This window comes from Struthio camelus, chromosome 2, assembly GCF_040807025.1.
Source record: "Struthio camelus isolate bStrCam1 chromosome 2, bStrCam1.hap1, whole genome shotgun sequence".
NCBI lineage: Eukaryota > Metazoa > Chordata > Aves > Struthioniformes > Struthionidae > Struthio > Struthio camelus.
In genome coordinates, this window is record NC_090943.1 from 65,707,621 (window position 1) to 65,731,286 (window position 23,666).

At 40.9% G+C, this 23,666-nt stretch overlaps 1 protein-coding gene across 4 annotated transcripts in view; it reads right to left on the minus strand.

Annotated features, from left to right (window-relative positions):
- Positions 1–23,666, minus strand: part of GRB10 (growth factor receptor bound protein 10) — a 157,811-nt gene that overhangs the window by 107,202 nt on the left and 26,943 nt on the right. For 2 of the 4 annotated variants that reach the window (XM_068936135.1, XM_068936133.1), the window contains exon 2: positions 8,351–8,448. In XM_068936135.1, coding sequence (XP_068792236.1) covers positions 8,351–8,401 — 51 coding nt within the window. In that variant the 5' untranslated portion in view covers positions 8,402–8,448. Of the gene's footprint in view, positions 1–8,350; positions 8,449–14,523; positions 14,542–20,923; positions 20,948–23,666 lie in introns of those variants that run through there. The other 2 variants (XM_068936136.1, XM_068936137.1) reach the window with 2 other exon arrangements.

Sequence of the window (23,666 nt, forward strand, 5' to 3'; positions counted from 1 at the left end):
CCACAGCCCAAAATGATCTGCTTCAGATACAGCAGAAGACTGTAGAAAGTTAACTAAAAATTTGAGAAGGATCCACTACAACAATGCAGATTCATCAGAAATCCTCCTTTGTCTCCACTGAAGAATCAATTTTACAAAAACCCACGTGAGTTGAAATAATGGTCTGTCACTCTCCTACACTAATAGCTTCAAGAACTTTTCGAAGAAAGGTGCCAACACCACTTTGTCAGAAACCCCCTCCTGAACTGTGCAGAAGTATTCAGTACTCTGGGGAACTTGCCAGCATGACAGTATTTACTGTATGACTAATATGCATTAATGAAGCACAAATGGACAACTATTTACTTGTGCTAATAACTAAAGCGCTTTATTAGAGCTGAGGCCTCCAGCATAAAGGATAGCCAGGTTCCCCCTATTTGCCAAAATTATGTCTAAAAAAATGGAGCCAGTGTGTAAGACTTCAAGAGCTATAGCCAGTGTGTAGTAGAGTCTCAAGTCATTGTTTAACATTCAGCTTGCAGAGGACAAGCACGCTCCAAAACCGCTGGATGTTTCTAAGGGTTTGTCTTTTCATTGTAGAGACTAGGATTTCAGACATGCACACTGGTCTTACCAGTACACAAGCCAAAGCTATCTTAAAATAGCAGCAAGACTTGAGAGCTTTGTTGTACATCTGTGTTCCCTGTTTGATTGCTTGCTGTCTTTCAAAACTGGAAAGAAAACACTATCTTAATACCTCAGATTAAAGCATCAATACCATCCAGCAAGAAGGACCCTTATCACCAATATTCTGGTCCTACGTAAACTGTTACTGAAATCTGATCAATTCAATAAAACTTTATCCTTATTCTTGAAGAAATGACTTTGCTTTTTTCAGGATGAAGTCCTAGTTCTATACCTTGATCTCCATGCCACATCTCTGAGAATGGCACATACCTGCAATGGTGGAAATGAAATACAAACAGGAAAAGCAGCAAAGCTTTGGGGGAACCTAAGGATAATTAAAATAAATTAGAAAAGTATTTCAGATTTTAATATATTAGAAATTGAAAAAGAAAAAAATTGTTCCTAAAGGATGAAAAGCAAGTAGGTGAAAATCCTTTCTAGTCATAGCTAGCACTAGCTAGAACTGATGGATTCGTCCCTAGCTTTACAAAAGAAGGGACACATCTCCAACCAAAGCCAAGGTGTTGGTACTCAGTAAGTTTAGATTATCCTTCCTTATGTTGAATAAGCAGCTCAAGATCAGGACTCAGCCACAGCATTATTTCTACATGGCCTGCAAGCCAAGAAACAAGTGGTCCTGCCATGAGACATCACATTAACAGTAAGTTTTGGAAACTTCACCTAGAGTTTCACTTGAGAAATAGAAAATTTCTGCTTTTAGAGTTGGTGATACTTAGCCAATTTCCTACAGGCTTCTGGGGTTTTTTTGTTTATTTTTTGTTTTTTTTAAGTTGGGAAAAGGCAAGTCATGGCTTAAGGGCCTATGAAATTCTATGAAATACAGTCTCCCCTTAACCTGAGTAAGGCAAGAAAGTCTATTGGGTGTAACTTTTAGCAGGGTCTGTATCAAGATATACTTCTTAGAAATACTTAGAGAATATAAAAATAACATTATATCTCTGTTTTTCACCAAGGACAAAATAGGCCTCTCGGAGCCAACTGGCATGGACAGCAACATTAAGAATTATCTGAGCCACAAGCATTTTCCTGAAAAGCGACAGCTCCAAACACACAGGAATCTGATCTCCCTCAAAATAAATAAGTAAATAAGTAAAAACCAATCTTCTCTAGCAGTCATTATTTCTCCATGTGTAAAATACAAAACATGCGGTAGAAGGAAGGTTCATTAAAAACAAAAACCACCTCTCTTCCCCCCACCACACACATACAACTAGCACTAAAGTAACTGCAGTTGACTAAAACAAAGCCAATTTTAAATAACAGTTCCATTCTGTTATATTTCAGGCTCTCCACACACTTGGAAGTGTGAAGCTGTCCTAGGATTAGTACACCAGCTTCTCTCTTCCATTAAGAGAGAGCTGTTACCAACATGAAAACATTCCTCATGGTAGCTCTCCAAAATAACTAGTTCGTAAATAGCTTGTTATATATTTATTCTTTTGGAAAAGATCCCATTCAGAATAAATAAATATATAGAACTTAATTTGGTGCCATGGTCCGCTAAACTGCCGGTTATCGTTACTTCACCGTGGTCTCTCGTGAAGGTCTGTGAAAAACACCAGAAATGGGTCTGGTTTTTATCAATGCAGGTGTTCTGAGAATCCAGAAGTGGCATCTTAAAAGTTGCACACAAGTCAGAACCTAGAGAGAGCCATCGCTTTTTGTTTTCTTGCAAAGGAGCCTTGCAAAGAACATGAATAATACCCATGGAATTTTCCCCCATAAATTCTTTCATCAATTTTCAACTGCAGTGAAGAGACATAATAAAAGTAAAGAAAAACACTTGCTTAAACATGTGAAATGAATGCATTTGAATGAAAAATCCCCAAATGGCACAAGGCAGGCACAGTTTTCAGCTCCACCCTCAGCTGTGAACCCATATGGACCTGCCTGACTTCACCAAGAGCCTGGCTCCACAAGCAGCACCAGACTGCTCATATTTTCCAGGAGAATGACAAAGCAGATCAAGACCAAGAGCCTCCTCAGAAAAGCAGTAAACTTGGCAGATCTGAACGTGTATGCAAACTATGGCTAAATCTAGGGATAAATCTAAGAGAATGCTCATATAAAATGATGCAATGACATCAGAAAGATTGATTCAGTCTACTGTTCAAGCACGAGTGTGAAACCATCAACAGGAAGATGCAAAGTCGGGCTTCATTGCTTGCAATTTCCTCACCCGATCTGCAATACCCAGATTGTTTCCTTGCTGCTGTTCAAAGTCCGGGGAAAAGTAGCACATGAGCTGTGTGATCATTAGAATGCTTGAGCCTTTTTTCTTTTTTTTTCTGCAGGTTAAAAATCACGTAGAGAGAGATGTGGATCTAGACATTAAAACTGCTCGTTCACGTGCACTTTCAAGAAGTGCTCCTTATATTTTGCCAACCAACTTCTGCCTGAATTAGAATATAAAAATCGAAGGGTAAACAGGTTAAATACAGATTCTCAATTAGAATTGTAGACAGATAAGCTGGTACAGCAAAAAGAACGCAACATGATGGGTATTTCTTGGGAGAAGGAAGACTAAAATCGACTGTATAACATAGCTTAACGTGAAGTACAAATTTCTTTGTTGTTCTTTTGCTTTTTATACGATGCTCGGAAAGTGGGACCAAGTACACTTCTGATGCCATCTTTAAAATGCGAGTACTGTATTTTATTGTTAGCGAAAACAATAGCTTTTGGAACAATTCTTTTGATGGACCTCTTTCTACAAACCATAGATAGAGGCAGAAATACACCTCCAGTTGCTCTTCAACAAAATCTACTGAGTGGCATCAACCCTATCTGTAAAATTCATTTGCAAGCTGCACTCAGGGAGACAGATTTCATAACTTCATATTGGAGGCAACATGTCTTGTAAAAACATTTACTAATGTTCTCACTGCTTTGTACTTCATGCCTGCTGCAGTCCATCAACCCTATACACCACTTACAACATGCAAACTGTTAAAGACAAGAGCATCGTCGACAAAATATCTGTTGACTGACACCATATTTCAGAAATCTGATGACTTTCTGCATTGGCAGTAGCAACATTTCAGCTTCATTTCTTCATACAATATGTAGAAGAATGATGTAATTCAGTCATGCCTCTGGTGTTTTCCACTCAGCTATACTCAAGTGCTTTGAGAGCCTGTTTGCACGCTGTGGTTGTTCCACATGGCCCTGCTAGCAAGAAAACCCCCAAACTCCAGGCAAAAGTCTACACAACCAGTGTTCCAGTACTTGCATGTTTCAGCCTAAAGAGAATAAGCTCAGCCACTGTTTACTTTGCATCTTAAAAACAGTAAAAAAGAGAATAGTTCACCATAGTCTCAATACACAATTGTGGATAGCTCAGTGAATGAAAGCTCTGAAACAGTGTCAGACAGATTATGAGGGCCAACACATCAGTCTCAACAGCCCTCCCCCACATAGGTTTTCAGTCCACTTGGACAGGAGTCCTGCAATTATGATTTACGGTTTTTTTGATATTTTGTTATGAAGGACTAAGAAGCCTGTAGTGCTCAGACATTTGGTTCATGCAGCAGCATGTGTATCTATACTGATACCGAGTATCAGATGACTCCATCCCCAAACAGCCTTCTCTCTGCCCCGAAATAATAAGTCATACAGGAGGCATCTCGATTTCATAGGAATGAGGTTTCAAGCACCCACTAAGACACAGGTAACTTTGAATTAGAGATATGAACTTCAATGTTTCTGCTAAAACAGAAACCCTCTCCAAAACACACAAAGCAATCAGTCCCTGAGAGTAGAAGGCAAAACCCCAAAAACCCATGCTCACAGAGACAAAGGAAAACAGATATAACTGCAGTATGCCATGGACTTGGATTAGATTACTTCCAAAGGCATCTTTTAATTTATCAAATGATTTCATGGAAAACAAGAATCAAAACACCATACTGTGCGCCCTGGAGAACTGGTACCTAGTTGTTCCTCCAGCTTAAGGCAAAGATACGTGACAATTTCTATCATATTAACAACAGTAAGTTTTCTCTACATCCATAAATTTGACAGCATTAAAAGAGTGGTGTATATCATACTAGTTAGCGTCTAATGGATAAACTCTCTTAAGTACTTATTTATCTATTCTTGAAGTGCACAAAGCTTTTCGAGTGTGATGCACAATATTCTGCTCTCTTATCTGGTCAACAGGACTATTTGCAACCCTGGAATCCACAGTTTTGTACATGTAGGAGAAAACAATTTGAATTTTCTCCCTACTTTGCGAGTATGCCTTTTTACTGTGTTTCATGCAAATGTTAGATGCCGAGCATGATCCAAACAAGTCTTCTCTCTAATAAGAATCCAGCCCTATGAAAATGAATTCTGTAGAGCTTAATTAATAAAACAGCCATTCCCACAACTGGGTTATGCGAAAGTAAAAGGGGAGGGGGCAGGGGGACAGAAGCTGAACACAAAACCTCATGCCTGCATGCACAGATTCACGTTCAGAAACTAAGAAAGTCATTTTGTTATTTATGATGTCACTGAGACTTGCTCAATTCATACATCAAAGGGTTAAAGAATTGAATCTTTCCTAAGAGTTCAAGTCACTGCACATAAATACTGTTGTGACTACAGATTGCAAAAGAACGGAAACACAGTAAATCATCCCATTTTTTCTGAGAAATTCTGGGACTATGTTCTGAATTTCCAGGAACAGAAGACAAACAGTGCCAATTCTCACTGCCGGATTTTTATTGAAGAGTCAGAGAATTTGGAAAGGGCTCCTGAAAGCCACTAAAAGGTAGTATTGATTTTTTCCACAAAGCAAGAGACTGTTTCCAGGAGAATGCACACAGTGTGACTGGTTTACGTGCTAACTCCTGAGATAGATTAAAAAGAAAAAAAATTCAAAACACCAAAAAAACCTCCACTCTTAAGCAGGACCCTAGAGCTTCTAAGAGCAGCAAATACGGGACATAAAAAGCCCAGCACAGAAGTTAGTCAGAGGCTTAAAAGCCTTTCTCCTCTCCCCAAAATTGGGAAAAAGAAAAGAAGGGTAAAAGGGGGTTAGTCAGAGGCCACCCTAAAGGATATTCTGTAGTACATGTTCATTTTCACAGGTCCTCGTTTCTCTTGCTGTCAGTATTTCGCGTGTAATCCTGAACTTAAATGTGTCAATTTATTCTAAACATCGAAGTTGCAGCATTAAGATCCCAACCTTAGGGACTTGGGAAGAATGTTCTGTACAGACTTCCATTCATATTGTCAGAAAACGTACTGAAAAAAGAGAATAAGAATACTTGTTCACACTCTAATCTAGAGCATATTTAGTTTAACCTTCTTTTAGCCCTTTACCAACACAATGCTGGCACTGTAGACAAATTTGAAAGACAAGTTGATGAAAGCTTCTAAGTCAGATTTAGTAGGGGTGGAAAAACAGATGTTCAGTTTTTGTAATACGAACTTAACTTGTGACAGAAGGCAAAGTAGTTGTGAATGGGCTTCCAAAGCTAGTCTTTAAACCTGTTACAAGCCTTTAGGATAATTAACACACAGTAAGCTAGGACCAAAAACATTAGGGAGGAGACACTTTCCCACCATCTTAAGTCACTCAGGTTGCTTAGACAAGCATGCAGGATCCACCCAACCGAGCTGCAGACACAGGTAAGAGCATCTTTAGATTGTGAAAGGGACTTCTAGCCTATCGATTGTCCTAAACTAAAGCAGGTTTCGTAAGAACAAGAGGAAATGCCAAGGGAAATTCAGTTGCCCAACTGTGTTAGACTCCTGTCTCTGAAGTTACAAGTGCTCTTGCACTTTTGAGAAAAGGAAAACAAGTTTTGGGATGGGAATGGAGAGTGTCTTACTAGTGCTTGGGTTTCAAAATTCTCATGACCACATTACAATCTCCAATTTCACTTTTAATTTGTTTCTAGCTCTCCTAGTCAGCGAAAAAAACCTAAGTGCCTGGCTGGAAAGCAGCCTAACAGCTCAGAACTCAAAAAACACAAGTCGTCTTTTTCTTATGCAGTCCCAATCTGATGACTTTTTGAAAGGCTGACTAGTTTAATCTGAATGATTAACTGCAATATTTAAAAAAATGCAGGTAAAAGCTTGATACAGTTTGTTTACTGTAATTCAACATCGTGGGACAGCTGAACAAAGATCCAGGCTTTGTGCGCTAGAGGCTCGTCCATCTCCAAGAGAAAAATAACGTTCAAGTCACATACATTTGCTCAGAAGGTTTTAAAAATAAGATTCTTATCAAATATTTAAATAACCCACACTAAGATAATACATATTTGCCTTCCCCAGCTCATTGGCTCATAAGCAGTAAGAATTTGCCTTAACTATGAGACAAATTTGAGCCTTCTCCATCACAAATTTGTCTGGATGAAATGGCAGCAAGTCTTTGATGTACCTCAGGGGTGCCAAACTGGGGCACTAAAAACACTTTTTTCCCCATGAAAACCTTTCATACCCAGTAAAGAACTCGTGGTTCAGAATGACTGCCTACAATTTAAGATTTCTCTTCTGTAGATCTCCAGTCCTGCACCTTACTATTATGACTCCGATGATGCTCCAAGTGAATTTGAAGTATAATTTTACAGTGCACCAAGAATTATGAAATCCAGGCACATCAATTCATGTATTCGTCTAAAATCAGAGACGTAGGTATAATAATAGAGATTTTCACAACACTTGATTTCTCTAACTCCATTCAATTTTTATGACTGGAAAAGCACTTAGAACTGTTATGTTTTTCGTATTATCAGGAAAAACGTTAGGGTGAATTCAACCGACAAGAGCATATAGTAAGCTTAGTCTTAACTAATTTGAGGTTTCCTGTTGGGAAAAAAAGTTTAAGTTCATGTATTATGAAATAAAAGTATATCCTTAAGAGGATTTTTTTTCTCCTAAGTGAGTAGTATGACTGTAGTAATCATTGTTAGCAATGTTTCTCTTGAGACAAAGGAAAAAAATGTTTAAATGTCATATAGTACTCTATTTAATCATTTGCGTAACTGCAGGGCCCAAAATCCTAACTGAATCCTTACGGTGGTAGGCACTGCATGAAGACAAAGGAGGGGAAAAAAGGGGGGAGGAGGGCAAAAAGCAGGTCATGCCTGAAATAGCAAATTTGCAGTTCCATAAAAAATACAAAGCATGCATTATGCCAACCACAATTGCTTGAAAAAATGAGAACTTCTATGTGTGTTTTTGCCTAACACTGTTGAATTGAACTGAGTTTTTTTTTTTTTTTTTTAAATACATACTCTGCAGTATGCCATACTGGCTGCTTAGATACAAGATAATGACTAAACAAATATACGATCTCACCAAGTGTAAAAATCTCTGCCTTGTTCCTATAACACTCAGCAAACATGGCTATTTTTTGGTGCAAGGCATGTCACTGGTATTGTGGCTTGTCATTTTTCAGGGGCAATGGAGTGCTTTCTTCCAAATATGAACTGGCTTGTCTAAGACAAGGTATCAAACCTTAGCCAATATATACTACCGATCCAATTTTTTCAGTACTAAGTCTTGAACACAGGATGATAATAGTGGCACTACTACCAAAAAAGCCCAGAGAGTAGCCAGACAGCTATTAGCAGACTTTGATGAAAAGTCTGAATTCACAGTCAGTCACTGGCACATAGCAACATGATGCTACAATCTGACATGAGCATGCAGTTTCATAACTTACTATCCGATAAGGAAGATGTAAAAAGGAGTCTGGACAGCCAGCCAAAGCCATTTGTTCCTTCAAATTTTCTTCAAATTACATCTACTGCTTCACAGGACCTGTAGAGTACAAACAGAGTGTCAGAAAACATACTGAAGACATTTCATCAAATTATTGAAAACAACTGGAGAGGGAAGACCGAGAAGAGCAAGATGAGGTGACAGGGATTTGCATCAGCTTGGAGCAGCAAATCTGCAAGTTTGCTGTCTGTAGCCTAGAAGACACATACATTTGATACTTTGCTAAACAGCCCAATATAGCTATTCTCAGGCTGGACGGCTCCTGTTCTGTTGCATGTCCCAGATAGAAAAGAAAGCTTTTATTAACACAGAGACCCTAAACATTTGAGGATTGGCACTCATCAGCCACGGCTACATTTTACATTACGGAAAGAAAATGCTGTAACTGGGGAGCTAGTTACAGTGACAACCACCTACCTTACATTAGCCTTCAACATTTATTTACTCTATTTCTTCCCCTTCTTACCCTTTCCAGCCTGTCTTTTCCCTCAGGGCTTCATTCTCATGCAATATTTCAAATAGATGCAGATTTGCATGGAAAGCCCTCTTTTCCAAAACAAAGATTTCCTCTTTGAGGGAGTATTAGCAGCAACTTGGCAAGACCAGTAGTGTTTCTCCTATGCAACACTTCTGTGTTCAGATAGAGTTTGAAAAGAAATCCACTGCAAGCATGTTTAAAAGTGCACATGGCTGAAGAAGTAAAAACAACAAAAGAGAAGACAGTATTGAAGCAAGGCCACTGTACGTCGAGCAAGGGATTTTAACTACCGCTTTGCAACAATGGTAAGAAAACTAAACAAAGGCTATTTCCTAGTCCCAAGATTTCTCCCAACCAGTTACATTTGGCTAGAGACATCCCTGCCATATGACACAAGTGACTACTCACCTCTCAAAGGGGAGCAGAAGACTGCAAAGTTAATGAAGAATCACCACAAGCAAGCTCAGTGTTAGAATTATCAATTACTGATTCAAAACACAAGTCTTCGGTTTAATAAACTATCCACTGCTCTCCAGTGGCCATGAACCGTCACAGAAGTCTTGCTGAGCGTTTTGGTTTGGTGTCAGTTAAAGTCATGGACAAAGGTACAGGATTTCTTAGCAAAAACGCTCCAAAGGGTGTTGCAGCCTATAATCTAAGGAAACCATGCACTGATCTAGGAAGTTTTACTTTATCTAGTTCCAGAAAAAAACTGCCTGAGACAAAGTACCTTTCTTGTCTACCAGAAAGACAGACAAGTTCTTGGGAGCTTCCTTGCAGGCATAAGTTACTGGGCTTCTTCAGTTTTCCTGATAGCATCCTTCTGGGGTCAACTCATATAGCTAATTGCCTTGGGGAAGAAATTGTTCTTGGCAACAATAAATTTGCAAATGAATTTAATCTTCCACTACGCATAAATCAAGTTGTTTATTTTAGATACTTTTCCCGTAAGATTTACGAAGTTTAAGACTAAAATCTTATAGGATTCACAGTAAAAATAAAACACACCCTCAAACGTCTAACTCTGCAGGCATGATGCCTAACTTGTACTGTTGCTAGGACCTTTCATCATACATGTCTTTAAACACATAAACAATGGCCTACAACTATCTAACTCCCACTCCACACCTAAAAGTCTGCGGTCAGTGTTTAACAGAGAATGAAGATTTCGTTTTCAGGGGAAGATTTGCCTCATTCTCTCAATGTATCCTAGAAGAATTAAACACAGATTTAAGAAAATGCTTTTTATCTTAGCTGATGTATGCCAAAATCCTTTCATTTTGGAGACTACAGAGGTTTTTTTTTTTTTTTTTTTTTAAGCACATCAAAAGTTAAAGTCGGCAAGTCATTGGAGTAGATGTTCTGAAGTTGGGATAGTGCAACAAGAACAAAGAACTGCATGATTACCCTGTAAACCCAGAGAGATTAGAGAAACTTTAGGAAAAGAAGTAAGAGAAAAGAAATCAGTCTTGCGCTGCAACAATTTATTATTATTTCAGTTTTTACAGAACAGGAAAAGGCTGCAAATTTAACTGTAGGTTATTTAGGATCAAATATAAAAATACCAGTCTTTCTCTATCTAGATGTTTCAGCAATAGCCACTGATACACATGTTGCAAGATACACTAAATATGCTTCCTAACAATACCAGACCAATTTGTCTACTCTAGGGCGTGCTGTAGTTTACACTACAGCCCCATTACACCAGTGGAAGATCATCAATTACCTCAAACAATAGTTCCAGTCAAGATTGCATAATTTATCAAGACCTATTTGTTTCACTGCTACATTCTTGAGTATTCATTGGTAAACACCACAGAAACAGAGGAAAGCAATAATCTTTAGATGATATCATTCCTAGTCAGTCATACATTAACACTGATTTAAGATCACATCTCTTTTGTCTGTCTAAAAGCAGTTTATCAAAGGAGTCCTGCCCTAGTAATACAAAAAGCTTTTGCTCACCTTGGAGATCTAAAGCCCTATTGTACCACATCATCAATGAGCAATAAATTTTACAGCCACAATTCATGTGTTCAGCAGATAAAAATTAGTATTTAAAAACAGCTTTTTATTTTCTATAGTCTTTAAACATGACTTTTAGTATGCCAGTTCTCTTTAGAGACCTTAACTGTGTATCAACCTGAAAGGTCTCTTTCCATGCAAGTTAAACAGCACAAATCACGAGAAGTTATTCAAGCGCCAAGTTACTGCCCTTTTCCTAAAAGGCCTTAGATGGGGGAGGGAAATTCTGAAGGCTTCTAAATAGAAAACAAACCATGCAGTCACACTATTACAAACCTCAGCATATTCAATGGCTAGAACAACTGTCACGCAGCAGCAATGCAAACAGCACATGCATATTTAAAACCAAGAGACTTCCCATGCTTTGTTGGCTTAAGAGGTCTTCCTTGGACAGAGTCCTTGAAAGAAGTATACTCATGATAAGCTAGACTTCAAAAAGCCATAAAAAGAATCACATTTCGCATGATATTCTCTACTTTAAGAAAGAGTCTATTGTAATGTGTAGATGGAACATCTCAGTCTCCCTGAGGTTTTAAAGCAACTCATATAATCTAAACAAAGACTGACGGAAGATACTGCAGCTATGGACACAGCAGTATGAGAACAAGGGTGCAAAGAAGGGGCCAGCAACTCTGCTCAGATCAGTATACACATCCTCAGCTATGGTGGTGACACCCCTCAGGACATGGTCCCCAGGAGCCATTGGAGCAACTGGCCCTGCAATGTTGAAGGCTTCAACCAAGGCAGAGCTTCAGAAGGAGGGGGAAGCTCTGAGGCTGCAAGGAGGGCCTGGGGCCTTGCACTGAGGCTGGGGGTGAACAATTGTTAAGGAGCTAGCTGTTCTGCCAAGTCAAGGAGCTGCAGGAAGAGGTCAGACTGTGCAGTGTCAGAGAGGATGAGAAAGAGGTTGACCAGATCCTTTCCAAGACCCTGCAACCTCAAGTGCCCAAATCCCCACGAGCAGCAGGGGGCAGGTAGAGTTAGTGCCTACCAGGTTGGAAAGTAGACACTGCTGTGGTGGCAAAGGCTGGAAGCTGGTGACTTCTAGCACCAGGAGGAAGGCTCATGCTCCACATGAGCACGTGCAGCTACAGAATAGGTTCAGAGCCCTTGTAGCTAATGAGGAACTGGGAGCATTGTCACATGGACAATCTGTGTCCGCTGAGTCTAAGCCACACAGGAGCACCAGGAGGAAGCAGTGAGTGGTAGTAGTGGGAGACTCCCATCTGCCAACCTGCTCTGCTGCCTAGGGAAGTTTGCTGCTTGCCAGGCACTTGCATTCAGGACCTTGCGGAGACTGCCAATACTTGCCCAGCCCTCAGACTATTACCTGCCCTGCTCTTCCAAGTGGACACCAAGAGTACTGCCAGGGGAGACCTGGAAAGTATTAAGCATGACTACATGGCTCTGGGAGCAATGGTCAAGGGCATGGGGCCCCAGGTGCTTTTCTCCTCCATCCTGCCAGTAAGGAGGGAAGGGCTTGAGGAGGAGTGGATGGATCCTGTGGGTCAACAACCGGATGCACAGCTGGTGTCAGCCACAGAGTTTTGGTTACTATGACCTTGGGATCCTCTTTGAGGACTGTCAACTGCTTGGAAGAGATGGGGTCCACCTGACACAGTGGGGCAAAAGTATCTTTGCCAACAGGCTGGACAACCTGGTAAGGAGAGTTTTAAATTATAAACAATGGAGGAAGGAGAGAATAACCAGCAATCAAGTGAGAAAGTGGTGGACAGGGCTGGCAAACAAAGGGTGCAGGGTGACGTGAACAGAAGGCACATGGTAACCAACAAAAGAAGGGATGAAGTGGAACTATCCCAAGCATATGCATTTAAATAAGGAAGTGCCTACAGGACTGCATTATGGAGAAAGTTTTCATTACCCTTCTCAGAGATCAACGCACTGGGGTGCCTCTCTGAAGTGTCTGTACACTAATGCACACAGCATGGGGAATAAATAGGAGGAATTAGAAGTTGGTGTGCAGTTGCAGGGCTAGCATCTCATGGGGATCACGGAAGCCAAAGCCCACCTGGAGCTGAAACTGGCAAGGGACACAAAGGGCAACGTGAAAGGCCTCTACAGGTAGCAAAAGGAAGGAGGATAGGGAAAATGTGGGCCCACTGCAGAATAGGGCAGGAACCCTGGTAACAAAGGAAAAGACATGGAAAAGACAGAGGTACTCAGTGCCTTCTTTACCTCAGACTCTACTGGCAAGATTTGCCTTCGGGATTCACAGGCCCCTGAGACCAGAGGAAAACTCTGGATCAAGGAAGGTGGAAGAAGATCAGGTTTGAGAACACCTATACAAACTGGACACACGCAAGATTATGAGCCCTGATGGGATGCATCCATGAGTGCTGAGGGAGCTGGCTGGTGTCACTGCGAGGCCACTCAGTTATCTTTCAAAGGTCATGGAGATCAGGAGAGGTGTCCAAGGACTGCAAGAAAGCAAGGTCATTCCTATCTTCAAGGTGGAAGATCCAGGGAACTACAGGCTGGTAAGGCTCACATTGCTCCCAGAGAAGGTGACAACAAATAATCCTGGGAACCACTTCCAAACACATGAAAGACAAGAAGGATCTGATTGGGAGTAGTCAGCATGGATTTACGAAAGGGAAATTGCGCTTAACCAACCTGATAGCCTTCTACAATGAAACGACTAGCTTGCTGGATGAGAGTAGTGGATGTTGTTTATCTTGAACTCAGCAAGGCTTTCGACACCATCTCTCAAAACATTCTCATAGACAAACTGATAAAGTGCAGGCTGGATAAGCAGATAGTGGAGTGGAGTGAAAACTGACTGAACTGCTGGGCTCAGAGGGTTAGGATCAGTGGCACAAAGTCCTGCTGGAGCCCAGCCACCAGAGCCAATACAGTTTAACATCTTCATTAATAACCTAGATGATGGGACAGAGCGCACCTTCAACTAGTTTGTAGACAACACAAAACTGGGAGGAATGGCTGATACACCAGACGGTTGTGCTGCCACTCAGAGGGACCTCAACAGGCTGCAGAAATGGGCTGACAGGGATCTCATGAAGCACAGTGAAGAGAAATACAAAGTCCTGTACCTGTCAAGGAATAACTCCCACGCACCACTACACACAGGGGGCCAACAAGCTGGTCAACAAGTGGACTACAAGTTGACCATGAGCTACAAATGTGCCCCAAAAGTCCAACAGCACCTGCAATTGCATTAGGAAGAGCGTTGCCTGCAGGTCAAGGGAGGGGATTCTTCTGCTCTGCTCAGCCCTGGTGAGACCACATCTGAAGTGCTCTGTTCGCTTCTGGGCTGCCCACTACAAGAGAGACCTGGACACACTGGAGCAAGTCCAGCAAAGGGGCCACAAGGATGATTAAGGGATTGGAGCATCTGACGTTAGCAGAGGCTGAGAGCACTGTGGCTGTTTAGCCTGCAGGGGGAAAGGCTCAGAGAGGACCTTATCAGTATAAGTATCTGACGGGAGGGTGTAAAAGAAGGCAGAGCCAGTCTCTTTTCAATGGTATCCAGTGACAGGACAAGAGGCAACGGGCACACATAGAAACACAGGACATTGTCTGAACAAAAACAACAACAACAAAACTCCCACACTTTTTTTTTTTTTGCTTACTGTGAGGGTGATCAAACATTGGAATGGGTTGCCCAGAGAGGGTATGGAGTCTCTATCCTTGGAGATATTCAAAACCCAACCGGACGCAGTCCTGGGCAACCTGCTCTAGCTGACCTTTCTTGAGCAGGGGGGTGGACTCTATCTCCAGAGGTCCCTTCTAACTTCAACTGTTCTGTGATCTAGCATGGAAAAAACATTCTAGGTTAGCATCCTGGAGATAATCTGACTGTGAATAGAGTCATTCAGACCAGCAGTAATCTACCAATCCAGTAGCTTAAATTATCAGTGAATTAAGCCTGTCATCAAGTGTGCTTTTTGATATACTGCTTGCTTCTTGCATATTCTCAGGAAAGGAAATGGTATCTTTCTTATCACTCTAGAAGCATACACAGCCTACGCACCTACGAATATTGCAATAAGGAGATGGCGGTGGTATGGTCATTCTGCCAATTCAGGAAGTTTTCCAGGTTCTACATGTGCCATCTGTCAAAGTCTTTAAATCCAGGAGAAAAATAATAAAAACCCAATCACTTGCAGATTAGTTAGGAAGAAGAGGAGAAGGACAAAATAAATTAAAAAAATTACACAAACACCCTCAGGATTCTCTCAAATATTGACCTACCTAAGGACCTTTCTCAAAGATCTCAGGTTTAATATACCGGTTAAAAGTCTTTCCCTTTCTTACATCTCTCTCCCTCTCTCTGTATCTTTTACTCTCTCAGATATTCAGTGTCATCACTTCGCTTTTCCTTATGTTGTAATATTTCCAGGGTGCACACAACCTAGATTTATAAAATAAATTAGAACAAAATCTTAAAGCAACTAAGTTCATACAACACTCTCTCCTGTAAGTCACTCTCAAGACTGTCTGGATCAAGTCTATTAGACTTAAATTTTAACATCTTGAGAAGCAAGCGAAAGGAGGGACTGTCTTGTCAGTCCATACAAAGGGCAATCAGCAACAGCTGAACTACCCTCCCTGTCCAAGGTACTCGTTGCTCCATAGCATCTGGGAAAGGAAAGTTCTTAAATTTTTATGCAGACCTACAGATCTGAAACCTTATTTCAGTGATACAAAATAGTTACATGGACCTATCTTACACAGGCCCTAACACCAAGATAAGATGTGAGGACAGATTTGCTTACACTTCTTTACTAGTCTATTCATATTGCCATAGTTACAACAGTAATAAGGTTTGGATAAAGAGAGCATGAGGCATGCCAGTGAATCTTCTGCAAAGACCTGAAGCCTAAGTGTCCTCAGCTGCGTGGAAACTGTGAGACTCGTGCTTTTCCACATGAGCACAAGATCCACGTAACTTCTGTTCCCATAAGGGGGAAACCTGGCCACGTAGGCTGAAGAGAAGGCACGGCTGGCTGGCTGGACGAAGGAGATGATCCTAAAGCATGCTATAGCTCATGCATTGGTTGCTGGATTTCAACAAACCCTTAGCAATCTGTATATATAAGGATTTCCAAGCGACCTCCCCTCTTTTGGTGGTGGTTTCAGGTAGACTGTCAGCTTATAGGATGGTAACCCCTCCCACCCTAAGGCAATCAGCAGGACTCACTGCATTTCATCCGTGCAGACTGGCAAACAAATACAACCAAAAGACTCCAACTTCAAACCAATACCAGCAAGTTTCTGTGCAAGTAAAAACACAGAGGTGCCCAGTTAGGCACGCAGAGGATTGTGATTTGTCATATATTAATGGCATGCATTGCATGGTAGATGTGAATTTTAAAGGCCAGTCCTTTTTGTTGCTTTTTTGCCAAGGACTACTCAATGGCGTTTGAATATATTTTCAAAGCCTCTTATTTTCCACTTTCTCATCTTACTCGCTCCAAACACATTATTACCTCTCTCCCCAGCTCCGAAAGTCCCTATCTTCACCCAATGTCTCAGATCTTCCCAAAACTAGAAACTAATACTTGGGAAACTCCCCTTCAAACAGATTTTTTTTTGCTTAACACTTCAAAATACCTCCTCAAATACCCCAAAATTCCATCTCTCTCCGTCTGTAAAGGATTCAATGACATTATCATTGACACTTGCTGGCCCAATGAGCTTAGTATCAGATAGCATTTAATACCACCTGCAGATTTCCTGATTTCTTCCCACTTCCCTTGCACAAGCTGGCACATGCACACGTATTTTATGCAATGCACAGTCAAAATGTATTTGCAAGTTTATGATATAGAACAACTGCCCAACTACAGTAATACTTTGAACATGGCTTTGTTTTCAAAGCATTGTTCTAGTTAAAGTTTCAAGTGAATGTTGCACACTAAAATGAAAAGCACGGTTCACAATATAAATCATCAATCAAAAGCACTTCAGTCAAGTCCAAACACTCCCACGATACCACACTAAAAAATCTGGTCTTATGAAAAAAGAGAATATAATTCTCTTCGCCATTCTTAATTGCAAAGCTGTTAGTCTCAATATTACACCTTGTAAAAGCAGCCATTTGCCATTGTAATTTTGCCAGAAAGTGAAGGATCTTGGCAACAGGAATTCCGGCTTTTGAAAGCCAAAACAGATACATACTTTAGAAGTAGCATAGGAGAACTGATGCCATCCCACTTTAAGTCTTGCCAAAAGAAAAAAATAAATTAAATTAAATATATACACTTCAGCATTTTTCAGTTTCCTGAAGCTGCCTAAAATTCTGAAAAGACTCCTGAAGACTTGTAACATGTTTATCTCCTGTCAGGACACCTTTGCCAATAGCAAGGATAAAAAGTCCTGGGAGAGAAAGAGTTACCTCAGTCCCTTCCCCATTTAAGTAAGAGTTTTCCCTCATGTCCCTGAAGAAAGCATTCCAGTTTAAAATCTGAACTTATCATCAAGCTATGAAATACTTATGAAGCTCTGCAGTTTCACTCAAACTCCTGTTCTTCCTCCTAACAGTTAAACTGTCTTTAGCCTTGAAGCAGGAACTTTTGACAACTAAACAGGCTATATCTGAGCCTAAATGAAATGTTAATTAGCCAGAAATTGGAATAAAGAACTATGTAGCAGAAAGGGCACAATGCCTTCAGCAAATCCCATGCAGAAGTGAGGCAGGCCCACAGCTGCATGACGGGGACACAAGACACCTAAGTGAGGCAGCCCAAGGACAACTGCAGCTGAAGATGCAGTGACGAATGGCCTCTGAGCTTGCAGATACACTTTCTCACAACCTTCCTCTCTTCCAGAGACTGAAAAAACACTCGTCACAGTTGCCTCTCCCTATCTTCTGTCTTTTTTCTTTTTTTTGCCCAATCTAGTCGTCTGTCTTATATCACAGAATTCAAAATTTTGACTGTTGGGAAATGTTCTAAATAACATTCCCCTCTGTTATTTTAGGCTGTTGTTATCCAACCTGAAGACTTAGAGTGAAGTTATACAACAGTTAAGATGATTTAATAGCTTGCCACTGCCAGGAAGGGAACATCCCACTCTCTTCCTCATCCCTTGCTCTGCTTTCTTTCTCCACTTCCCCCTGCAGCTTTGTGGCACCTCTCCTTTTCCCCTCCTTTGGCCATATGCGGTGCTTAACAACAAGTTCAATTTGCAAAAGAAGCAATTTTCTGTGGTGCCATTTGTTCTCCTGGGTTAGTTTTCTATTAAAGAAGCAAGGGCAATAAACTCAGATTTGACAAGCAGCTCAGCTGCCACAGAATAAGTGGCAGGAGAAGAGGGGAACAGGATCACCCCTTCCCAGCAGCAGCAAACGATTACACCAGCTCCGGCAACCGGTGAACATTCCTCCTCTTTGTTTGCTGCCATTAGGAGCTGGCAAATCCTTCCTACTGCAGGTCTGTGAGAATTGCTGCTCCCCAGGCATCTCACAGGAGATAAAAATTTGGGTAAGTCTCCAAGAAAATATAAGGTTGCATTTTCTAGAAGGCACTTTTTTTCCTCCTTGTGGCATCAACTCAAGTAAAGTCTACTTTTGTTGCATACTTATCAAAGTATTTCTTTTTGGATCCAACACGCTAAGCCTCTGCCCTTTCCTACACCTTCCACTGGCGTGAATAGTGCTTCCTCCTGTGCAGGGGCAGGACATTGAAAGTCAGTGGCTCTAAATCACTGGAAGAGCTGCTGACCTCACAAGGCATTTTTCCTCATAAATTCTATACAAATAGCATGCATTAATTGGCATGCATGCATTGTGTTTAGCTTTTACTGAAGGAAATCTTACCATTATAGATTATGGCTGAAAATGCAACTTAATCAACACGCATACTGTTTAGCATTACACTGAAAAACTTTATCCAGTTTACTCATCTTGACATGCTAGTAGGGGGAAGTGGAAAGGACGCTCCCCACAGATGTACCCCCCCCCCAGCCTCCTGACTGCAAAAGTCAAGAGAGCAAACAGTTGAAATGCATAAATACAGATGTAGCAAAAGGGACTCTCAAATTAACAGAGCAGCAGCCTCAAGCACCTAAACGCTGTTCCCTGCTTCCGCTTCCTCACTTCTCTTCAACATTGCTTGATTTTGGAGAACCTTCCAGAGCATGCAGAAGCCCTTCCTCCCTTTCTTACTGAAACAATGATCAACCAACCAACCAAAAAAAAGCAGCCATCTTTAGTCACATGAGCTATTTTAAGTCCTTTTCACCCAAGTGATCTGTTCCTCAGTCACTGCAGTTATTCACCACTTTATTTTGCTTGGACGCTTTTTACAAGGGAGTTTCCTTCTCAGCAAGACTTACGCAGAGGGCTCGGCAAAGCTTCTCCCAGAACTTGGTAGCCTTTCCAACACAACACCATCTTCAGAGCAGTGATCATAACACTGACCTCAAAACTAAAACCCACGCTTGCACAGAGGAAAGCTGCAGACAGATATGTATCAGTAACGGTCACGTGCCTTCTTAGGTCCTTCCTGCTCTGTGAAATTTTCAGGAGAGTCAAAATATGTTTACCAGATTTTAAAAAGTTGGGAGAAGCAGCACCATGAAGCCAGGAAGTCAGAGAGGTTTTTCATCTTGATGTTTTACAGAGCTTAAAACTAACAGTGAACACACAATCAGTAAGTATACACATGTCATTTGCTGTTCTCTTAGTAGGAGTTTTTCTTTCTGAAGAGTTATTAACTAGGATTATCAAAAGCTTCTATTTAGACAGCAAGGTTCATGTTTTTAAAGCAAATCAATTGACAGAGGCTTTTACAGTTATCTGTAATTTATGTTAGGGCATAAGCACTAGTTTATTTACATTGTCTAATACCATATAAATGGTTGAAGCTAGAGGGCAAGTTTAGACGTTTCAATTCAAACAGCACGCTACTCACTAATAAGGGGTCCACTTAAGTGCACAGGTTATTCTTAACATACCTCTTGTGCCTCATAGTTAGAATGCTCTAAAGAGAGCCTTTCTGTTTAGTCACTGAAAAATTGCATGCTGTAAGCACAGAAGCATTCCCCAATATCAACAGTACTTCAATTCACCCTACAGAGGATTTTGCTTCCCAGGGACATCATCCAAAATATGATTGATTCCAAAGAATTCAACTGATCATGTATAGTTAAGATGAAAAAAATCACCGCAAGCCAGCTGAAATGCAGCAGTGGAATAAATAAGTAATAAATAAGCTAGCACATTTTGCTTGTCATGCACACTAGAATAGGACAGTTACCACAGTGTAGCTGGTAAGTGAGAACTCATTAAAGCCACAAGTAACTCAACCATGTAACTGAGCCTTAGACTACATCAGCCCCAAGTGAGCAGATGACAGCCAGCTCAGCTTCTAGCTGCAAAGAGCACAAGGAGGAGACTCCAGCAAACACTGTGCTGCTCTGAAGATAAGCAGAGAATCCAGTCTTACTGGAGAGGGATCTCGTACAGAAATGCAAGCAGCACAGTGCATAACCCAAAGGAATCAGAAGCAATATATACCTCCTTGATTGACTGGAATACATAAATTGCACCAGTGTAGCTGGGAGTTTACAATTCTGAGGCTTTACTCAATCACTCCTGTGCAATGCAACACTAGAAGTGACAGAGCATTTTCAATCACAACAATATTTACCATTTTAAGATGTTGATGTCAGTTATATGTATTTTAATACTGCTTTACTAACAGATGACAACAAACTCTTATTAGAGCAAAGAGAGCATTTTGTAATACCAGCAAATGCATCTGACAGATTATGTAACATGCAAGCTTCAAACCCATGGCTGATTTACAGTTAGCAGAGGGCAATCTGTGTCGTAACAGAGCCTAATGCTGACTTTCAGGACGTGACTGGTTTCAAAGTTGCTACTGCTCTGTTCTTAAGTAAAGGCTGGGAATTTCTTAAATTAGAGAAAAAAAAAGCAAGAACACACACACCCACACACACAAAAATAAAGGTCTTCCTCTCCCCTTTCTTAAGTTTCCACATTTCAAAAGCAAGTATACTGACCTGCTTGCAAGCACACCACTCTGGGACAAACAGGGTATAGCTTTCCCAACTAAGCATACACAGAAAATAAACTTAGAGAATAGGTTAATATTTTGTAGAAGGGTTAATATGTTAATGTTCAATAAAATCCGAAGTCTGGCCAACTGATCACATGTTCCACGTGCATTAATGTACGTTTATTTATTGCTGTTAACTCGCACCTGCAGAGAGAAGACAACCGAGACTACTCCCTACTTTGATCCTGAAGGTCACAAGGTGCCTGCAATCCTGGCTACATGAGGACTCTGGTGAGGTTGTAAGCGTCACAGCTTCCTTCAACCCTTTCAAAAATGCAGCCTTGGAAAGCAAAGGGAAGAAAACTGAAGTAATACCACCCAGGCTTTATAGACTATGTCAACTTAATTAGAATGGTATTTTGGCAGCACCCAAAGATTACATATCGAAGGCTGGGTAGCAGGCCAAATACTTGACTAGAATATTTTGCCAAGCCACCTACATTAAGAGCTACTTCCCTGTTCTTTCAGGATGCCGTAAAGGAAATCTGTTGTTTCAGGCCTTATAAGACATAGCAGAGGCATGAAACAATGAACGTCATCAGCATTAAAGGTTAACTAAATATGCCTTAAACTGGAAACATCCCTAGTTAACCTTCAGACTAAAAACAGGGAATATTTGTTCTCAAAAAGTGTAGGCTCCATCCATCAAAGCACCATCCATAATTTCTCATCTTAGGTACCAATGTATTTTAACCCACAAAAAATTTATATTCCAAAAGCTCGGAACCCCCCATAGGCCCCATCTGTGGTCTCCACCTCCTGAGGTAGTCCAACTGGTATTAGCAGCCACAGAAAGAAGGGAGAAGACAGTGTATAAGCATCCACACATACAACATTGTTTTATAGGCCAGCAGTACGTTATCTGCTGGAACAGTGAGTCTGAGCTTAGTCCAGAACTGACCACAAATCTGTATTACGGGGGGGGGGGGGGAAGACCCCCCCCCCCAAAAAAATCACATATCCTATGGCTACAGATAAACATACACCTCTGCACTGTCACACCAGTTCGTGAAGAGAAACAGGTAATGCTTACATGCAATTCATCTCATTCTACGGTTGCTATAACAGGTCAGAAGAATGGCACGTCCAGAGTGCCTGTTTCTCTCCATTGATTAGAATGGGAATTTTGGAAACTAGCTCAGATGTAAGCATCTACAGTCTAGACACTCAAAAACACCCACAAGAATCCCACCCCAGATATACAGCCATATACTACAGCACTGTCACTTCAAACTCATCATCTCAGAACAACATTGAGAATAATTCAAACTAATTTCCAAAGCATTTCCAAACTCTTAGTCCTCATGCTGCACAAGTTTATCCTGATGAAGCTTTGGCTTCTCCCAGTATCTTCTAGGATTCTCTCCTTCTCTATGTACATATATGTACACACATTTTGTGTGTGTGTGTATGAAACCAAGCAGATGAAGAGGTTCTTTACCAGCAGTAGAGAACGTATAAGGAAGCAAGAATCCCTTCAGCTGACATGGCAGAACTCTGTTGCAACCATTCTACCTCAAACCATAATAATAAAAAAACAAAAGTGTCATTCAGTTCTCTTTCCTAGGTTTCCTTTGCTGTTTGAGGCAGAGATTCTGTCCATGATTTCCTCCTCAAAAATAGCATGAAATTCTCCTCACAAAATACTCTGCAGGATAAGAAAACAAAAGATTCTCATCAAAAAGGCAGCAGATAAGCTCCCTCCCAGAAGCCTCCCTGAATTTCAGAAAGTCTGAATTTCCAATTGCTACTGTTAATTGATGAAATAGCAACTCAGAGGAACGGCTTTTTTGTTCCTTTGTATTTTGATCTGTAATGGTGTTTATTCATCATTAATACAATCAATTTGGCAGACGCATCAGAAGAGTCTCAATTTTCATTTCAGCCTCACTAATCTGCAATGCTCTACTGATTTCCAGGATTACTTTATTAAAATCCAGTTCTGCAAGAAGAGTGGCTTCACATAGCTTTCTGCTTGAGACAAACACTTACCACAGGCTTTCATGCTACTTTCTGTCACTGGAAGAGGACAAATGGTTCCTTCATCTAAGGCTCAGTTGCCTACTAATCTGAAAGAGATGCCTACCTGGTAGCAGTTTTTTCCTTTCAGATGAGCAGCAGTACTACAGAATTTGCAGACAAACGCCCAGTCGTCTCTCCTCTTTACACCATTCTTATTCTTAGGTAAATTTTATGGCCTGGCAGTCATCATGGGCTTGTTTTTGGCAGTACTTTTGCCTAGATGTCTTATTCTAGCCTAGTAATTCGTAGAAGTGGATAGCCTGTAATGAGCAACAACATTTTCACAAGAGCTATCATCTCATTTAACTAAATGTTAACCTCTTCATTATGCAAAAAAAAAAAAAAAAAAAAAAAACCACCAAACAAACAAACCAACCAACCTTCCCTCTCCCAAAATACAAGAGAGAAGCAGAAGTTTATTGAAGCTGGACACCTAGCAAGAGCCAGGTTTGAGAAGACTGCTCAATAGGGAATACATGCTCCTTTCCCTGGTCGGGGAGATAGCTGCAGTTTCCAGAGAAGTTTCCAGTTGTAAACCTTCCTACTGTTCTCTTCTAAAGTACAAGCAAACAGTCACGTTCTGTTCCTGCTGAAGTGTAACCCTCTTCTCTGTAACAGCAGGTTGCACGATATTCTGGTAGATGGCAACCCAACTACTCAGAACT